Below are 20940 nucleotides of genomic sequence, written 5' to 3'. Positions count from 1 at the left end.
AACACTTGGATCCTACCATCCTGGTTTGCTCTAGATGAAAGATTTCCCATAGAGTGGAACTTGCAGTGCTTACATCCCGGCAGTGTTGGGCAAGCTGGGTGATTGGTCACCCTACAACGATGATGGTGTGCATCCTAGACCAATGTTTCTTTCCGAATGCACACTCTCACTAAACTCCCAAATTCCTGGTTCCCCTACTTTTCTTTTCCAGGCTCCTTCCAGGGCCCTGACCCTACTAGCACCACTTAGATTGTGGAGCAAGTTGGAATGGGGGCAGTAGAGTGAGTGAGTGGAGGTAGCCAGAAATAACAGAAGAGAAAGAGAGATAGGATTTCTGACTTTTTACACTCCTCTGCTAATTAGATAAGGGGGGATGGAGCAGGGGGGGAGAATATACCTCCATGCATATTCTTCTAAAGTGTGACACTGAGCAGAGCTCAGGGACTTTCAATCTCTGGTCTCCACCCCTTCTCCTTGGAGATTGCTCTCTTCCCACTCCCTGGGGATCCTCAACTCCCAGTCGAAATGCCACAGCTGCTTGAACCCTGGACCCTCCCTTTGGTCCCCCCAATTTAACTTCTCAATGACTTGCAAAGTTCCTCCACACACAGTATGTCCAAGGAAGGAAGAGGAGCATACTTTAAGTTCTCTGGCTCTCAGATCCAGAGTTCCAGGTGTGGGGAAGAAAAAAAGGGGGCCTCCTGTATGGGAAATGGAAACAGTTAGTTGTCTGTTGAACACATGGGCTTGTGAGGGCTGGGGTCCATCAGAGGATCTAAATCTGCAAGCTATTACTGTTTCATGTTTGAAGATGCTTCCTTCATCATTGTGAAAGCTCTGTAGGGTAGGCTTTGTAAATCCCAATCACAGGGGGATCTCTCAAGGGACAACAGCAGTTTCTCCCATTGGATGGAGAAGCCCAGATGGCAGAAGGTATATCTTCACTATTAGCCTTGGAAGGTTTGGAGTTGGAGGAGCTCCTCTGAAGAGAGATATCAGGTGGTTAAAACTTCTTTATTCTGTTTTTTTATTCTCTCACCATTCTAAACTCCCATCTGTGAGCCTTGGATAGGACACAGAAATTCCCAATTAATGTTTTTCAGTTGATTGTTGGGGAAGAAAGTATGGAGATGATTGTGGGATTTTTAGTTTTCAGAGAAGTATTCATCCATCTATTCATTCTAAAAAAAATGTATCTACTTGAATTCAGGCCAGGACTCAACACTTATGAGTCTAATATGAATTACCCTTAGCTGATTTTTTTTTTAAAGATTGTATTTATTTATTTGAGAGTGAGTGAGAGAGCATGAGCAGTGTGTGTGTGTGGGAGGGAGGTGGTTGCTGAGGGAGAAACAGGGACCATGACACAGAGCCCAATCCTGGGACCTCAGGATCATGACCTGAGTCAAAGGCAGATGTTTAACCAACTGAGCCACCCAGGAGTCTCTTAGTTGATGTTTTTATCCTGGACAAGTTTTCAGTCTGGTCTGAAAGAGACGTTTAAACAATTTATAATAATACAATGAGATAAATTACTTTGGTGGAGTAAGGAATGAAAATAATGAGAAAAAGTCCATAGAATGGGACTTCTGATGGAGACCTGCCATCTGGTGACAGTAGATGGTACAACAGGCTTCTTGTTGCTCTGATGGAAGCTTCACTACTGTAATTTCAGCCTGTATGAACCTGCCTGATGGATGGCCAGCCCATTGGTTGGCACGGTGGGGCACATACAGTAAAGCTTCTAAAATGATCTCCATCCTTGAAAAACTTGTGCTTGTGAGTGTAAGGCATAATTAAGGTAGTTATCAGCCAAATAAATACTTGATGTGCATGCATGAACAAATGAACTTTAAAAAATTTTGTATATATGATTCATGCTCGTTACCAAAAAAATTAAACAAAATGGAAATACATAATCTAAAAAATGAGTCTCACCCATCCATTCCCTGTAGATAACCATTATGAATTTTAGTGTGGATTCTTTTTTCTGCATGTTGATATATACATGTTATTTTAATTTAATTTAATTTAACTTTATTTATTTATTTATTATTGTTTAAAAAAAGATTTTCTTTATTTATTTATTCATGAGAGACACAGAAAGAGAGAGGCAGAGACATAGGCAGAGGGAGAAGCAGGTTCCATGCAGGGAGCCCGATGTGGGACTCGATCCCGGGTCTCCAGGATCAGGCCCTGGGCTGAAGGTAGAGCTAAACCACTGAGCCATTTGGGCTGCTCTGTTATTTAATTTTTTAAGTAGACTCCATGCCCAACTTGGGGCTTGATAGAACTCATGATTCTGAGTCCAAGAGTCACATGCTCTACCAATTGGGCCAGCCAGGTTCCCTTATACATATGTAATTTAAAAAGTAGAACTGTGTTATTATTCCTCAGCTTGGTTTTGAATTTTTCCTCAGGGACCCCTTTCTGTGACACTACAAAACAATCGACCTTATTTTTTCTTAATTTTTATATTAAATAAAAAACATGCTCCTAAGAGTTAAAAGTTTTATAGGATTTAAGAAAAGCACAGCCTTCAATTATACCCCCTTTTTTCTTCTTAAGAAGCAACCACTTTCAATTCTTTTTATTTGTTGCTATTAGTATTACTTCCATATTTCTTTTTTTATATTTTTATTTATTATTATTATTATTAATTTTTATGATTTTATTTATTTATTCATGAGAAACACAGAGAGGAGAGAGAGAGAGGTAGAGACACAGGCAGAGGGAGAAGCACGCTCCATGCAGGGAGCCCGACATGGGACTCAATCCCGGGTCTCCAGGATCACGCCCTGGGCTGAAGGTGGCGCCAAACCGCTGAGCCACCTGGGCTGCCCCACATTTCTTTTTTTAAAAGATTTTATTTTACGTTTTTATTTATTTATTTTTTTAACTTAAAAAAATTTTTTTTTAATTAAAAAAATTTTTAATTTTACTTTTAAGATTTTGTTTTTAAGTACTCTACACTCATTGGGACTTGAATTCACAACCCCAAGGTCAAGTGTCACATGCTCAACCAACTGAGCCAGCCAGGTACCCCTACTTCTATATTTCTAAACAAAATATATTTGAATCCTATTTATTAATTCCTCAATTTTAGGTATTACCTGTTGACTTCCCACCATGGAAGTTGAGGATTTGCCTCTCTTTTCTTTCCCCATCTACCAAATAGAAATCCATCTTTTTCATTCTCTCATCTCCCAAGATAGTTAAACTATAATTTTACTTAGGAAAGTGTTCAGTGGGATGCCTGGGTGGCGCAGCGGTTTAGCGCCTGCCTTTGGCCCGGGGCGTGATCCTGGAGACCCGGGATCGAATCCCACGTCGGGCTCCCGGTGCATGGAGCCTGCTTCTCCCTCTGCCTATGTCTCTGCCTCTCTCTCTCTGTGTGTGACTATCATAAATAAATAAAAATTTAAAAAAAAGGAAAGTGTTCAGTGTTTACACTATGATTATATAAATACTATTTAGAGGAGGGGCATGTGGTAAACCAGCCTTACTTTTCTTTCCCTACAAGTCTTTCTGTCTTGCCTGGAATGAATAGTTTTCTTTTCTTTTGTTGTTTGCTTCTTTTCTATGTAGTTATTACCACTTCAGCCCCTAATTGTGCCACTCTTCTAAAATGCCTCTCAAGACACTGAATTCTCATACCCGCTCCAGTCGGGCTGAGCTGTTTCTCTGCATACTGAAAAGCTGTCATTTGAGTATCTTTTTTCACTATCAGGATAGGGTTCACTTTGCTTCTCCACTTTGTTATGCATCCTGTTTCTTAAATATTATGTTTTTTAATCTCTGTTTACTCCCTCATTTTGGTGGGTAACATATTTTAGTAGCTTCCTGAGAATGGGTGCATAGGAAACACATTTTTTGAGACCTCACATGTCTGAAAATCTTTATTCTACTCTCGCTTGTTGATATTTAATTTTTTTCTTAGATTAATATATTGGTAGGGTATAGAGTTGTAGGTTGGAAATAATTTTCCCATGCAATGTTGAAGTCATTTTTCCAATATCTTCTAGTTTCCAGTATTGCTGTTGAGAAATTTATGCCATTTTGAATGCTAGTCTTATATAGGTTACCTGTGCTTCTTCCCCCTACTCCCTTTGGAAACTTGTAGAAACTTTTCTTTTTCCTCAGCATACTGAAATTCCACAATGATGTGGCTTTGGTTTACAACTTTTTTATTTCTTGTTTAGTACTCATGCATTCTTTCAGTCTGTAAACATATGTCTTTTTGTTTTGGTAAACTTTCTTGTATTATTTCTTTGATAGTTTCTTTCCTTTCCTTTTCTTTTTTTTAAATTTTTATTTATTTATGATAGTCACAGAGAGAGAGAGAGAGGCAGAGACATAGGCAGAGGGAGAAGCAGGCTCCAGGCACCGGGAGCCCGACGTGGGATTCGATCCCGGGTCTCCAGGATCGCGCCCTGGGCCAAAGGCAGGCGCCAAACTGCTGCGCCACCCAGGGATCCCTCCTTTCATTTTCTATGTTCTTTTTCTACAATTGTATTTGTATGTTTGTGTGAGGATAACAGACTTCCTTGGCTGATCCTTTCATTTTATCATTTTATCTCTTCTTGCCTGGACTCCATCTGTTTTTGTTTTGTTTTATTGGTTTATTATCTAGGAGGAATTCCTCAACTTTTCTTCCAACCTTTATTTATTTTTGTTTACTTATTTATTTTTAGATAGAGAGTGTGTGTGCTGGGTAGAGTGGGGGGAGGAGCAGAGGAAGAGGGAGAGAATCTTTTCTTTTTTTAATTTTTTTTTTAAATTTTTATTTATTTATGATAGTCACAGAGAGAGAGAGAGAGGCGCAGAGACACTGGCAGAGGGAGAAGCAGGCTCCATGCACCGGGAGCCCGACGTGGGATTCGATCCCGGGTCTCCAGGATCGCGCCCTGGGCCAAAGGCAGGCGCCAAACCGCTGCGCCACCCAGGGATCCCAGAGGGAGAGAATCTTAAGCAGGCTCCACACCCAGTGCAAAGCCTGACATGGGGCTCAAGCTCATGACCCTGAGAGATCATGACCTGAGCCAAAATTGAGTCAGATGTTTAACTGACTGACTCACCTTGGCACACCATCTTCCAACCTTTAGATTACATTCTTTTAATTTCTGCATCAAATCTTTAATATCTAAGAGTTTTATCTTATTCTTTGAATAATGCTTTAAAAAATAATATTCTGGGGTGCCTGAATGGCTTAGTTGGCAATAAGATCATTACCAGAGTGGAAATCAAGAGTTGGATGCTTACCTGAGTTATCCAGGTGTCCCACCCTGACTGACATTTTTTTTTAAAGATTTTATTTTTTTATTTATTCATGAGAGACACAGAGAAAAAGAGAGAGAGGCAGAGAGAGAAGCAGGTTCCATGGAGGGAGCCCAACGTGGGACTCGATCCCAGGTCTCCAGGATCACACCGTGGGCCGAAAGCAGGCACTAAATTGCTGGGCCACCCAGGCTGCCCCTGACTGACATTTTTAAAAGATTACTCTGACTGCTGTGTGGACAATGAGTTGGTGGTGGAGGTGGTGCCAAAGATATTGGCAGATCTCTCTTAAGAAGAACTGACCAGTTCTCGTTACTTAATTTACCATTCTTCCTCGTTCCTCCTCAGTCCTAGCATTTTTCCAGCCTATGTGACTGGAGAGAAAGGCGATAGCATGACCTGAGAAATCAGGGCTTCTTTTGGTGAAAAAAGTGATGGCAGCAAAGCCCAATGGAAATGTTTGGGAGCTGGAAATTTGGCTGAGGAGCTGCAGAGAAAGGACAGAATTTTGAGTGTCTAGATTTCAGATCTCCTATGGAGAAGGAATAGTTGAAGCTGTGAGATTGTATGAACCATCTGAGAGAGGGGATTCAGAGAAAAGAGCAGAAGACCGAAGCAATGCCAGCAAAAGCAGCAGAGGGACAGTACTGTAAGGTTGCAGCACCAGGGCAGTGCAGAAATGCAGGACTACTTAAGCCAGAGTGCCGGCTGAGAGGTGAACACAACAGCAAAGGAGGAGCTATGCCAGGTTGGAATCCTCACAAAGGGTTGCGGCAGAAACAGGACTTGAACAGATATTTATTTATTTATTCATTTATTCATTTATTTATTTATTTTTAAGATTTTATTTTATTATTTATTCATGAGAGACACACGCAGAGAGAGAGAGAGACAGAAACACAGGCAGAGGGAGAAGCAGGCTCCATGCAAGGAGCCCAATGCAGGACTCGATCCAGGACTCCAGGATCATGCCCTGGGCCAAAGGCCAAACCATTGAGCCACCCAGGGATCCCCTTGAACAGATCTTGAAGGACAGGTAGACTGACTAGGTTGATGGAGATGAAAGCAGGGATTTCCAGGCTAAAAAGCCCAAGAACTGGCACCTGGGTGGCTCAGTCGGTTAAGTGTCTGCCTTTGGCTCAGGCTGTGATCCTGGGGTCCTGGGATTGAGTTCTGCTTTGGGCTCCCTGCTCAGCGGGGAGTCTGCTTCTCCCTCTGCTGTTCCCCCTGCTTGTACTCTCTCTCTCTTTGTGCCAAATAAATAAATAAAATCTTAAAAAAAAAAAGCCCAAGGACCAAGGTATAACAGAAATTTCTGACTATTGAGTATGTGTGCAAAGTCAGGGTGTTGTTGGGAGTTTGTGAGAGGAGGCTTCAGTCAGGAAATCATAAGTGATAAATGTGTGTAGAAGGAGCTGAATCAGTTAGTTGATCAACATGTATATATTTTTTTAGCATCCCTGCAAACTGTGCCCCAGGTCAGGCTCTGTGACTATATCTGTGAACCAAGAAACCAAGGCTCTGTACGTCAGAGCACACCCATTAGCAAATCAGACAGGTCTTCACAGGCAAGCAGAGGTGTTCAGACTTTATTCTATGAGACACTGCTCTCATGGGACCCTATAATGGGAGCTGGTTGGAAGGATGTCCCCAGCTTGTGGGGACATGACAGGGAGTGTAGGTAGAGGAGATGCAGACTGGTGAAGAGTTTGCATGTGCATGTGAGCCTGAACTGTGAACATAGACTAGGATGGGTGCACTGGAAAGGCAGGGAATACTTTCTGAGAAAGTATTTTTCTTCGGAGAGATGGATGGCTGATTCATTAACCTTTGCAAGGGACATTTGCATGTAATGAGAGTAAAGTCTTTGGCTAAGCTGCAGGAATTAAACTCTGATGATGGAAATTTTTTTTTAAGATGGTATTTATTTATTCATAATAGACATAGAGAGAGAGAGGCAGAGACACAGGCAGAGGGAGAAGCAGGCTCCACGCAGGGAACCCAATGAGGGACTCGATCCCGGCACTCCAGGATTGCGCCCTGGGCCAAAGGCAGGCGCCACACCGCTGAGCCACCCAGGGATCCCCGATGGAATTTTTAAAAAATATTTTATTTATTTATTCATGAGAGACAGAGAGAGAGAGGCAGAGACACAGGCAAAGGGAGAAGCAGGCTTCATGAAGGAAGCCCCATATGGGACTAGATCCTGGGACCCCAGGATCCTGCCCTGAGCCTAAGGCAGACACTCAACCACTGAGCTACAGAGGTGTCCCCCCGATGGAATTTTTAAAAACATTTTATTTATTTATTCATGAGAGACACACACAGAGAGAAGCGGAGACATAGGCAGAGGGAGAAGCAGGCTCCATGCAGGGAGCCCGACGCGGGACTTGATCCCGAGACTCCAGAAGCACACCCTGGGCCGAAGGAAGAGCTAAACCGCTGAGCCACCGGCGCTGCCCTGATGATGGAATTATTGACTTGAGGGAGTAAGAAGAGGTGTTTGTTGGAGGGACAGCACAGAACCATCCCTGGCCCTGAAATAACACCTTTTCAGGAGCTGTCTACTTACTCAAAGGCTAACTCTTACCTTCCATGTGATATGAGGAATACTGCTTTGCTCTCTGGACATCATTTTGACCACTGAGATGCAGTCATAGGACTTCTTGGTTTTATGGAGATAAACTCATGCCCTCCCAATTCCTCAAGGACTGTCACCCTGCTTGCCCTGCAGACTCAACTTTCCTAGAGAAAACAAGGGAAAGGAAATGAAGAGAAATAGGCAATAAGGAGGAGCACACAGTGCACAAAAATTCTGTGTAAGACTTGAAAGGGAAGTTAAAGGAAACAAACAAACTTTCTTCTTGAGCTTGGGATCAGCAGGGAATGATGCAGCTTCCTGAAGATATTTATAGAAAGCACTGGACAAGCAAAATCAAGAAGCAGAATGACCAACTCATCATGTTTTTCCCTGGACTTGCCCAAGTTTGACACCAAGGTTTCCATATTCTGGGAAAACTGAGGCAATTGATCATCCCATTAGGAGGCCTGGTTTCTATCTCTGCATCTGCCACTGAGTCTTCCCTTTGAGCCTGAGGGTTCCCCCTCATTTGGTAAAGTATAGTACCTGGACCACGTGATATCAGAGAGCCCTTCTAGCACTAATGGAACAATACAGAAATTTGCCCAGGCTGCCCTGACATCCACTTTCTGTGGGAGCTTGTCTTGAGTGTGGGCAGAACCAGTGTCACCACCAGAAGGTTCACCCAAGGGCTAGAGGACCACCAAATTCTTACAAAGACTCTCCTTTCTTACAGATTAGGACTTTTTTTTTTAAAAGATTTTATTTATTCATGAGAGAGATAGAGAGAGAGGCAGAGACGCAGACAGAGGAAGAAGCAGGCTCCTTGCAGGGAGCCCAATGCGGGACTCGATTCCGGGACCCCAGGACCACAACCTGAGCTGAAGGCAGACGCTCAACCACTGAGCCACCCAGGCATCCCATGATTCTTGAAGTATTTAAAACCCATGGGATTTGTCTATTTTCACTTTTTAAATTTTGCCAAAAGAAAAAATGAGGTCCAGAAGGACTCTTTCCAATGTCACGTGAACTTGGCTGGCAATAAAATTAAATATTAAATCTTTGTCAGATGAGAAAAGCGCTAGATAGAACCTCTGTTTCCCCACTGTATCTTTCTTTCTTTCTTTCTTTCTTTCTTTCTTTCTTTCTTTCTTTCTTTCTTTCTTTCTTTCTTTCTTCTTTCTTTCTTTCTTTCTTTCTTTCTTTCTTTCTTTCTTCTTTCTTTTTTTTACCAGTCCAATATTTATTATAACTTTTCATGGAGAAACATGCAGCTTTCATTTGAGTGGATGCCATGCTTCCTGATGGCACAACATCCATCATAGCCTGCGGAGTCAGTGCTCTCCCATAGGAACAAAATGCCTTGCCCTGAAAGAAGATGGAGAACTGTATTCATACTGGGTGCTTAACTCCTGTGTACCCACTCATTCTGATGCCTGCTTCTCTTTCCTTCCTCAGAAAGCCTGAAACCCTGGGTGCATAGCCAAAACTCCCCAGCTACTCCAGAAATGAACACTGCACTGATTTTTTAAAAAAGATTTTATTTATTTGTTCATGAGACACACAGAGAGAGGCAGAGACATAGGCAGAGGGAGAAGCAGGCTCCCTTGGGAAACCTGTTGCAGGACTCGATCCCAGGACCCCAGGATCACGATCTGAGCCAAAGGCAGATGCTCAAACATTGAGCGCCCCCAGGTGCCCCAAACACTGTGCTGATTTTGCACTGAGGCAGACTTGGTTTCAAATCCCCTTTCTGCTACTTACTACCCGGGTGGCCTTGTTGTGCAAGTTTTTGTGCTTCCACAGCTTGGGTTTGTGCATCTATAAACTAGGCACAATGCCATCAGACTCACAGTAAAGGTAAACATTAGCTAATAATATGCGGCCAACGGATTGTTCAACATGGTGAATGCAGAAGGACCTAAAGCATGTTGTAGTTTCAAGCTGGGTTGTCCAGGAAGCAAACTCTAAGATGGAGAGTAGCAGGCAGGGTGTTTATGAGACAGTGCTCTTGGGGTCGACACTTATAGAAGGAAGGAGAAGGAAACAAGATGGGGCAGAGGAAGAAGTGGGCTGTGTTGCAGGCCCAGGGAAGACCTCAGCTGACCTCCCATGGGGAGCTGTAGAGCTGGGATGAGCCTTCAGAACTTGCCAATTGTGGTGAGGGAGCTGGACCTTTCGTACTCCCATCTTGTCGCTTATGCAGTACAGGCTGTCCTGGAGGTTTTCTTCAGCCAAAGCATTCTCCAAAGAGGACTGATAGCTGAGGGTCATGGCAGCATTCCCAGAAGCTGAGGGAGATAAGTCCTGCATTCTTTTTTTTTTTTTTTAATTTATTCATTTATTCATGAGAGACACAAAAAGAGACAGAGAGAGGCAGAGACACAGAAGGAGGGAGAAGCAGGCTCCATGGAGGAAGCCCGATGCGGGACTCGATCCCGGGACTCCGGGATCACACCCTGAGCCAAAGGCAGGTGCCAAACCACTGAGCAACCCAGGGATCCCTAAGTCCTGCATTCTTGAAGTGGGATCTGGATTGTACAGTATAGCATTCATCACTCCCAAATTCCAGATCCTGCGTAAAGATCTCAGGGGCGCCTGGCTGGCTCAGTTGGAATAGCATGTGACTCTTGATCATAGCATTGTGAGTTCAAGCCCCACGTTTGGATATAGAGATCACTAAACAAACAAACAAACAAACAAACTTAAAAAGGAAACAAAAGATCTTGAAAGCTTTCAGAGGGGAAAAACAGGGCATCCAGAAAGGAACAGGAATAAGAATGACATCAGATATCTCAAAAATCCCAGTAGATTTTTAGCAAATCCCATTGCTAAAAGGCAATGGAGAAATGCCTTCAAATGTCCCATGGAAATTGGTTTCTAACCTAGAATTCTATTCTGAGTCTATCTATCAATCAGGTTTGAAGATACAGTAAAGACATTTCAGATATGCAGTTTTGGCTTTTTACTGTTTCTCAAGAAGCAGCTAGATGAAGAATCCAGGAAGTAGAGGATTTGCCAGGAAGATGTGAAGGGAAGTCTGAGCAGCAAAGGTCCCTGGAATAGGAGGCTGAATCCTGGAGGGAAGCGATTTATAGTCTAAGCCACATATTATTTATGGCTATGTCAAAGTTGGTAAAAGTTTGAAGAAAAATGAAGAAATGATGATTATAAAAATTAGAATAGAAGTTACCTCTACAAACAATGGTGGGGTTGTGATGGGAGAGGAGCTTTTGAGGTGTTGGTGATGTTTTGTTTTTTTGATCTGAGTGATGTTACATGACTATTGCTTTGTAACTTTTTTTTTTTTTTTTTTGAGTAAGCTTTTCACCCAACATGGGTCTCAAACTCATGGCCCTGAGATCAAGAGCCACATGCTCTACTGACTGAGCCAGCCAGGCAGGCACCTGCTTTATAACTATTTTAAAATATATAAAAATATATATATATATTATGTTTATATATATACTTTATATATATGCTTTATGCCATATTCTGTGTATATATTTGAAAATAAGTCATTTAAAATTTCATATGAGGGCCACCTGGGTGGCTCAGTCAGTTAAGCATCTGCCTTTAGCTCAGGTCATGATCTTAGTGTCCTGGGATCCAGCCCCACTTCAAACTCCCTGCTCAGTGGAGATCTGCTTCTCCCTCTCCCTTTGCTGCTCCCCCTGCTTGAGCTCTCTCTTTCTATCAAATAAATAAATAAATAAAAATTTTTTAAAAATAAAATTTCGGATTAAAAGAAAATAAATAATAAATGTAGAGCCCTTAGCACAGTGCCTGGCCTGGCACACAGTACATGTCCAGAGTTGAATATCATCATCATCATCATCATCCTGACCTTGCTGTCCATTCCTGAACAAGTGCTTTCAGCTCTTGGCTTCTATAGAAGAAGAGTGTGGGATGTCTTCTAGAGGAGTGTGCAAAAGCAGGGGAGGATTAATGCCCAGCCAGGAAATGGTTTTATGTCTGCACAGAAAAAAATTGAATCCAGAGCTTCCTGTTCTGAAAACATAAAACTGCAGAGAGAAAATTAAGGGATTTTCTATTTTTTCTGTTTTTTTGATAGTTGTCAGGTGGATAGTAGGATGGGAAGATCTGCTATCCTATGTCCCCATTCCCCCCCTTTTTTTTTTTAAGATTTTATTTATTCATGAGAGACACACACAGAGAAGCAGGAGACACAGGCAGAGGGAGAAGCAGGAGCCTTGAAGGGGAGCCTGATGCAGAATTCCATCCCAGGTCCCCAGGATCACCCCTTGAGCCAAAGGCAGATGCTCAACCACTGAGCCACCCAGGGACCTCTTATGTCCCCGTTCTTACCTGCAGTTGATACTTATGAACAGCTCAGTGGGAACGTGGAACCCAAGAAGATGTTTTCTGGGAGCTATTGTTTTCATGAAAAATTTGTAACTCTAAAATTCCTTTGGAAATTTCAGATATACCTTTGCATGACCTTAACATGTTTGCCATTTGCTTATTTTAGTGCTTCTTAAAACTGCAGAAACATTTCTTGCACAAATGGTTCCTTGTTGCAACAGAAATGCAAAGACCACCAATGAGAAGAAGAACCATCATTCTCCTGGGCATTTCAGAAGCCCTGCCCTGAACTATGGGAGGAAGGTCAAGAGGAGAGGGGACTCAGGTGGTGGGGCTTTACTTGATAGCGACAAGATGCCCAAAAAGAGCAGAGAGAGCAGTGATTAGCTTGAAGATTAGTTCCAAATGGAAGACACCAGAGGGAGGAAAGTAAGTTACCATATGTACCCCAACAGCAGCCTCTGATCTTTGGAGGGTAGCCCTTCTTTGCTTCCAAGGACCCCATGAGACCCCACTTATGGGTACTTATTGGGCAGATTCTTCTTGGGGACACTTCTCCTCCTGTTAAACCCTCCTAAAAGGATGGTAGGCTGTTGGAATGGAGAGAGCTCTAGACTAGGAGCCTGGAAGCCTGGGCCCCAGCTCTGCCTTTAAGCAGTGTGCACCTTGGTCAGATCATTTCATTTTTCAGGCATTGGTTTTCCACGTGCTGAGACTATATCATGCCTCATATCCCCTCCAGATCTGAGAGTCTGTGATTCTAATATCCTGCAAAGCTGGTGAGAGGTAGCACGATTAACAGGATGTTGAGTCCAGTAGGCCTAGATAAATTTATTTATTTATTTATTTATTTATTTATTTATTTATTTATTTATTATTTCCTAGGTAAAGAACTTTATTAACCTTGTTTCAAACTTTATTCCCAGGCTTCTTCAACTTAATTAGCTGCAAAGAATGAATATACAAAAAATAAAGTTTTTGTATAGCAAAAACTGAAAAGAGCTGCAGTGTCCAAGAGGCTTGGGCTTAAAAATATTAGAGATCTAGATTTTATCAGATCCATGAACAAAATTTTAAAAAGCAGTCATAATATAAAATAGCAGCTCCCAGTAACTTCTTCAAGTTTTATCTTCTTCAGAAGTTGACTCAATTCAGTTTGCTTCATTCTTGGAAGCTTCATCAAAATTCTCCACAAGATCTGGAACTTTATCATCATCATCCTCTCCAGTAGCAAGTGGTGTTTTTCCTTTTTTTTTTTTTTTTTAAGATTTATTTATTTATTCATGAGAGACACACACACAGAGAGAGAGAGAGAGAGAGAGAGGCAGAGACACAGGCCGAGGGAGAAGCAGGCTCCATGCAGGGAGCCGGATGTGGGACTCGATCCTGGGACTCGATCCTGGGACTCGATCCTGGGACTCCAGGACCACGCCCTGGGCCAAAGGCAGGCACCAAACCGCTGAGCCACCAAGGGATCCCCCAAGTGGTGCTTTTCCATCCACGGATTGTTTGGGCAGAGCTTCAGCCAGTCTTCTTAAACTAGTCAGACTGTCTGCACCAAGCTGGTTTAAGAAACTGGGTAGCATTTCTGTCAGCTGCTTTGTCTCAGCATGGCCTGTAATGGTGAAAGTGTTCGCTGCCAGTGATGCCTGAACTTTAGGGTTGTTAAAATGGATCACTGTTCCTTGGTTTGTGAACATATTCACTTCTTCAATAACCAGAGATATTGTTTACCCCTAACTTCTTTAAGGAGAACTGAAGTTTTTTTATCATCTGCTGTAGCTGTTCTATGAACCACCTTCTTTCGGCGAGCAGTTCCTTTCCCACCAATGCGCAGTTGTGCTTGCAGTTTGGCGAGTTTCTCCTGGCTCGTGATAGTTTCTTTCATCTTGTTGGAGCGCAAATGGGACCGCGCAGGGGACTAGGGTTGGCGCTCGGAGGGGGTCTCGGGCGGACCAGCTGAGGTTAGGCGCACACACGCGGGGACGCAAGATCCAGGCCTAGATTTAGATCCAGCACCACCTACTAACTATGTGAACTTTGCAAATTATTCAACTGTCCTCAGCCTGGTTGCCCAGATCTATAAATGTATAGCTGTACTCACAGCTGTTTTGAAGTTGAAGGGAAGCAGTGTATGTCCATGGTTCTCAAACTGTGTGTTCAGGCACCCTAAAGCTCTGCAGTGAAGTCACGCCAGACCACCGAGGAATTTTTCAAATTTCTGAGGCAAACACAATGAAGCAGAGGTAGCTTGTCATTTCAACATTAGATTGCACTATATTACTTGACGCCTTGTGATGCTTTGTGTATTATTTCACAAAGCGAGGTTTTCAGTACGATAAAAGGCAAGTAGCATGTGAAAATCTGCGTGGAACACAAAAGGAGGGCGATGGTATCCAATCCGATTAAGAAGCTGAGCAGTGTACTATAGGTGTGAACATCCCATTTGTAAATACTTGTAGTTATTTAAGAATAAAATAAAAATATTTTTTCAAACAACTACTAAGTTGTTAGTATATTAATGCATCTTAGTGTTTTTGGATCTAATTATTTACTACATGGAGCTGTTAGGTATTTCCTTTGGCCCAAGGGAATGGTGGCAAGCTTATTGAATTTTCCTATGGTTCTGTGAACAGAGGAATTTTGGGGACCTCTGATATGGAAAGTACTTGGCATACTGTAGGTGCTCAACAAATGGTAAAAAATATTTTTAAAAAGATTTTATTTATTTATTTGAGAGAAAGAGAGAGAGAAAGGGGAGAGAAAGAGAGAAGACATGGAGGGGAGGGGCAGAAGGCGAGAGAGAAGCCGACTACCCACTGAGTGTGGAGCCTGTCTTGGGGCTCGATCCCAGGACTCTGAGATCATGATCTGAGCTGAAGTCAGGTGCTCAACTGATTGAGCTACCCAGGTGCCCCAAATGGTAAAAATTATTAAGGAAGCTCGCAAAAGGGAACAGGGAGCTATCTCTGCTTATTTCTGGTGGTGGTGGGAGCTAAGCATGAATCAAGAGGTGTTTGACATATCTTTATAATAGTAGTACTAGGCACATGGAGGTGCTGCATACAGGCCACCTGAATGAGTGAAGGTGTCACAGATAAAAGTTTGGGTTATTTATTTCTTTAGTTAGTTAGTTTTAAAATATTTTTGTTCGTTTGAGAGAGAGAGAGAGAGCACGAGCAGTTGGAGGGAGAAGCAGACTCCCCCCTGAGCAGGGAGCCCGAAATGGGGCTGGATCCCAGGATTCCAGGATCATGACTTGAGCTGAAGGCATATGTTCAGCCAACTGAGCCACCCAGGTGACCCAAGTTTGGGTTTTTAAAAAGATTTTATTTATGTATTTGAAAGAGAGAGGGAGAAAGAGAGAAAGCACGTGAGCACATGAGCAAGGAGAGGGGAAGAGGCAGACAGAGAATCAGACAGAGAAAAAGGTGGAGCAGGGAGCCCAACTCAGAGCTCTATCTCAGGACGCTAGGATCATGACCTGAGCAGAAGGCAGATGCTTAACCATCTGAGCCACCCAGGTGCCCCGTGAAAGATTTTATAAAGCACCTGGGACAAAACCACCAAGGTGAGCAATAATTTTTTCAGGGTCCCTTCGTCTCTTCATCACAGTTTATACTTTGCACAGTGTATTTCCCCAGGAATCCCCAAATACAAGTCCATTCTCTCCAGAGGATTTGTCTTTAGTCTTGTTTTCTTTTTTTTCTTTTCTCTCTCTCTCTCTTTCTTCCTTCCTTCCTTTCTCTCTCTCTCTCTCTCTCTCTCTTTCTTTCTTTCTTTCTTTCTTTCTTTCTTTCTTTCTTTCTTTCTTTCTTCCTTCCTTCCTTCCTTCCTTCCTTCCTTCCTTCCTTCCTTCCTTCCTTCCTTCCTTCCTTCCTTCTTCTTTAAGTTTAAATTCTATTAGCTAACATGTAGTACATTATTAGTGTCACATGTAGTGTTCAATAATTTATCATCTGGGTATGACACCGGTGCTCATCACCTCATGTGCCCTCCTTTTTTTTTTTTTTTTTAAGACACTTGCATCTTTTTTTTTTTTTTTTTTTTAAGATTTTATTTATTTATTCATGAGAGACACACACAGAGAGAGGCAGAGACACAGGCAGAGGGAGAAGCAGGCTCCATGCAGGGAGCCTGATGCGGGACTTGATCCTGGGACTCCAGGATCACACCCTGGGCGAAAGGCAGGCACTAAACCACTGAGCCACCCAGGGATCCCTCATGTGCCCTCCTTAATGCCCGTCACCCCGTTACCCTATCCCTCCATCTTTTAGTCCTGTTTCAATGTGGTAACATTGCTCTTCTGTAGAATTCGAGTTTGGAGAGTTTGCCACAGATTCGGAGACAATTGGAACTTGTTAGGTGCAGTCTGGACTGGGTTTAAAATAGGCTGGCCACAGAGCAGAGAGAGTCTTGTGTGGGAGTTACACTGTACCAAAGGGAGTCAATCCTCCTCTAGTCTCTTTCCCTAGAAAACAGCTGTTTAAAAAAAGGGGGGGATCCCTCGGTGGCTTAGTGGTTTAGCTCCTGCCTTCAGCCCAGGGCGTGATCCTGGATTCCCGGGATCGAGTCCTGCCTGGGTCGGGCTCCCTGCATGGAGCCTGCTTCTCCCTCTGCCTGTGTCTCTGCCTCTCTCTGTGTGTGTGTCTCTCATGCATAAATAAATAAAATCTTTAAAAGAAAGAAAGAAAGAAAGAAAGAAAGAAAGAAAGAAAGAAAGAAAGAAAGAAAAGAAAGAAAGAAAGAAAACAGCTGTTTTTAAGCCCTTAAAAAAACAACACCATGGAACAGTCCAGCGCTCTATATTCCATCAATTTTAAGTTTAAATCAATTTAGAATAAAAGGTATAATTATGTTTCCAAATAGCCTCTGCCTGTAGTGTGGAAACAGGGCTCCCTTCTCCAATATTCAGTTCTCAATATTTGATATTAGAGTGGTTTTCATGCCTGTTTGCCTATCAGTTCTTAGGTGAGAATGAACTTTTACCATGGAAACAAGTCTGTCTCAGGAGTTCTGCCTTCCTTTCCCTTGACTTTCATCACTAACTGCAAATAGTTTTTTTTTTTTTTTTTTAAGATTTTATTTATTTAGGGATGCCTGGATGGCTCGGTGGTTGAGCGTCTATCTACCTTTGGCTCAGGGCATGACCCTGGGATCCTGGGATCAAATTCTGCATCGGGCTCCTTGCAGGGACCTGCTTCTCCCTCTGCCTGTGTTTCTGTGTCTCTCGTGAATAAATAATAAATGAATCTAAAAAAAAAAAAGATTTTATTTATTTATTTGAGAGAAGAGAAAGCACAAGCAGGGGGAGGGGCAGTGGGAGAGGGAGAAGCAAACTCTCTCCCCCCTGAACAGGGAGCAGACCAAATCAGGGCTCAGTGGGGTCATGACCTGAGCTGAAGGCAGACGCTTAACTGACTGAGCCACTCAGGCGCCCCTGCAAACAGTTTTTGAAGCATACATCAAACAATCTTTTGTTCTTGATTCTGTTAAATAATGGGGTTTTGATAGCAGGAAGACGGGTTTACTGAGAGCTTTATTCCTTATAGGATTTAAGTCTAATAGAATGTTTGTCTGGTGATATTTGGTTTAAAAAAAATTGGAGAGCTCTTGGCCCTGCTTTTGCATCAAAAATCTACCTAAACTTCCTGGGAAGGAGGAAGGCAGGATCAAATTCTAGGTTGCAAATAAGGAAACCGAGACAGGAAGAATGAAGTAATTGTGGATGAGGTGGGAGTAATAGGTGAGTGCTTATCTCTGACAGTCCGGCTAGTCTGTGTTTATAAACTCACACACTTAAGAACTAGACAATAGGGATGCCTGGGTGGCTCAGGGGTTGAGCAGCTGCCTTCGGCCCAGGGCGTGATCCTGGAGTTCAGGGATTGAGTCCCATGTTGGGCTCCTTGCATGGAGCCTGCTTCTCTCTCTGCCTGTGTCTCTGCCTCTCTCTCTGTGTCTCTCATGAATAAATAAATAAAATCTTAAAAAAAAAAAAAAAAAAAGCTAGACAGCAGGTGCCTGGGTGGCTTAGTCTGTGAAGTGTCCGAATCTTGATTTTTGGCTTAGGATATGGTCTCGGGATTGTGGGATTGAGCCTCATGTTGGGCTCAGTGCAGAGTCTGCTGAAAATTCTCTCCTCACCTCCCACCACTCTCTTTCCTCTTTCTCTCAAATTAAAAAAAAAAATCTTTGGGATGCCTGGGTGGCTCAGTGGTTGGGTGTCTGCCTTTGGCTCAGGGCGTGATCCCATAGTCCCGGGATCAAGTCCCACATCGGGCTTCCTGCATGGAGCCTGCTTCTCCCTCTGCCTATGTCTCTGCCTCTCTCTGTGTGTGTATCTTATGAATTAATAAATAAAATCTTTAAAAAAATCAAACTAAAAAAATCTTAAAAAAAAAAAAGAATTAGACAACAAATAGGGTGCCTGACTGGCTCAGTTGGGGGAATGTGTGACTCTTGATCTCAGCACTGTTTGAGCCCCGTGTTGGGTGTATAGGTTACTTAAAATCTTTAAAGAAAGAAAGAAAAAAACAACAACAAAAAAGCAAGACAACACACCCAATATAGCTGGTCTCCTTAAAGAAGTTTTTCATGGCTCACTGATTGAGCATTTGTATACAGTAAAGGATTTATAATCACATGGGAGAGAATTGATATGTAGAAATTTATTTTTTTTAATTAAAAAATATTTTTTTAAAGATTATTTAATTTTACTTATTTGTTTTGGAGAAAAAAAGAGGGTGGGGACAGACAGAGGGAGAGGATATCTCAAGCAGGCTCTAAGCTGAGCATGGAGCCTGACCTGAGTCTCTGTCTCATGACCCTGAGATCATGACCTGAGCCGAAATCAAGAGTCAGTTAAGCAACTGACTGAGCCACCCAAGTGCCCCTAAAAGATTTTATTTTTAGGTAATCTCTACACCTAGCATGGGGCTCAAACTTGCAACCCACGATCAAGAGTTGCATGCTCTGCTGACTGAGCCAGTGAGGCCCCCCCAGTAGGTAGAAACTTCTAAAAGAGAATTGCAGCAGGACATATTCATGTGGACTCTGAGACCTGAGGCTGACAGCATTCCAGAGGTTAATGGGCTAATCTAGCAGCTCTGTCAAGCACGTGATCAATCTGATTGGAAACATAATTTAGATGTCAGCATCAGTCCTCTGCCCTTCATGGTTGGGCTTCACCGAATGAGACTCTGGGAGTTGAAGGTAATGAAATTTTACTCCATCTTGCCATCTAATCCTGGGAAAGTGGCTCTTTTTTTGTGACCCAGTTTAACTGTCTTGAAACAGGAGAATTACCTTGAATTCAAAGAAGGATTTTGTGAGTGAAAGGCTCCCTCTAAGTATTTAAAAGGGTGGAGATGCCATTTACGATTTTGTTAATAGGGCAGCCCTGTTGGCGCAGCGGTTTAGCGCGCCGCCTGCAGCCCAGGGCGTGATCCTGGGAACCCGGGATCGAGTCCCACGTCAGGCTCTCTGCATGGAGCCTGCTTCTCCTTCTGCCTGCGTCTCTGCCTCTCTCTCTCTCTGTGTCTCTATGAATAAATAAATAAAATCTTAAAAAAAAAAAGATTTTGATAATACTGTCTGAAGCATCCTGAAACCAACTCTTACCAGGGTCCCACTTGTAAAAGAAAGAAAGATCTCTCCTTCCTGGTCTAGCCCATCCCTCCAACCTGAAACCATGTTCTGGTCTTTTAGAGATCTGGATTTATCACAGAAAACAAAACAAAACAAAAAACATAGGAAAAATAAAAAGTAGATGGCTTCCAAGTTAAATTTGCAATAAATTGCAAATGTATTATGTGTTCAAAATACATTTAAAGTGCTTCATGACGTGTAACATGTTAACGTGATAACATGAGGGATTATTGCTCCTCAAAAGAACAGGAACTATGTTCTATTTGTCCCTGGACTTCTAGTGTCCAATCTAGTGTTTGGCACATAGGACTTTTTTATTTTTTATGCCACTCTGGAAAACTGTGTGGAGGTTCCTCAAAGAGTTAAAAATAGACATGCCCTATGACCCAGCAATTGCACTGTTGGGGATTTACCCCAAAGATTCAGATGCAATGAAACGCCGGGACACCTGCACCCCGATGTTTCTAGCAGCAATGTCCGCAATAGCCAAACTGTGGAAGGAGTCCATCGAAAGATGAATGGATAAAGAAGATGTGGTCTATGTATACAATGGAATATTACTCGGCCATTAGAAACGACAAATACCCACCATTTGCTTCAACGTGGATGGAACTGGAGGGTATGATGCTGAGTGAAGTAAGTCAATCGGAGAAGGACAAACATTATATGGTCTCATTCATTTGGGGAATATAAATAATAGTGAAAGGGAATATAAGGGAAGGGAGAAGAAATGTGTGGGAAATATCAGAAAGGGAGACAGAACATGAAGACTCCTAACTCTGGGAAACGAACTAGGGGTGGTGGAAGGGGAGGAGGGTGGGGGGTGGGGATGAATGCGTGACGGGCACTGAGGGGGGCACTTGACGGGACGAGCACTGGGTGTTATTCTGTATGTTGGTAAATTGAACACCAATGAAAAATTAATTTATTAAAAAAAAAGTAAAAAAAAATAAAGACAATTTCGTCAAGAAAAAAATAAAATTTTTTATGATTGGAAAAATTAAATTTTTTGAAGGTAGAAAATATTTTATTTATTATTTTTAAAAACTATTTATTTATTTATTTATGATAGACATAGAGAGAGAGAGGCAGAGACACAGGAGGAGAGA

The 20940-nt window shown here is 42.6% G+C and overlaps 1 protein-coding gene and 1 pseudogene across 3 annotated transcripts in view; both read right to left on the bottom strand.

Moving 5' to 3' along the window:
- Positions 1-20940, bottom strand: part of WNT8A (Wnt family member 8A) — a 48688-nt gene that overhangs the window by 12596 nt on the left and 15152 nt on the right. For 2 of the 3 annotated variants that reach the window (XM_038552278.1, XM_038552277.1), the window contains exon 2: positions 7868-8022. The exons of the other annotated variant lie outside the window; for it this stretch is intronic. In XM_038552278.1, coding sequence (XP_038408206.1) covers positions 7868-7912 — 45 coding nt within the window. In that variant the 5' untranslated portion in view covers positions 7913-8022. The remainder of the gene's footprint in view (positions 1-7867; positions 8023-20940) is intronic. 3 annotated transcript variants of the gene reach the window in all.
- LOC100855733 lies at positions 13171-14087 on the bottom strand (annotated as a pseudogene).

The sequence above is a fragment of the Canis lupus genome, chromosome 11, assembly GCF_011100685.1.
Source record: "Canis lupus familiaris isolate Mischka breed German Shepherd chromosome 11, alternate assembly UU_Cfam_GSD_1.0, whole genome shotgun sequence".
Classification (NCBI taxonomy): domain Eukaryota; kingdom Metazoa; phylum Chordata; class Mammalia; order Carnivora; family Canidae; genus Canis; species Canis lupus.
Note: the sequence above shows the minus strand (reverse complement) of the source record. Positions and strands in the feature narration are given on the sequence as shown.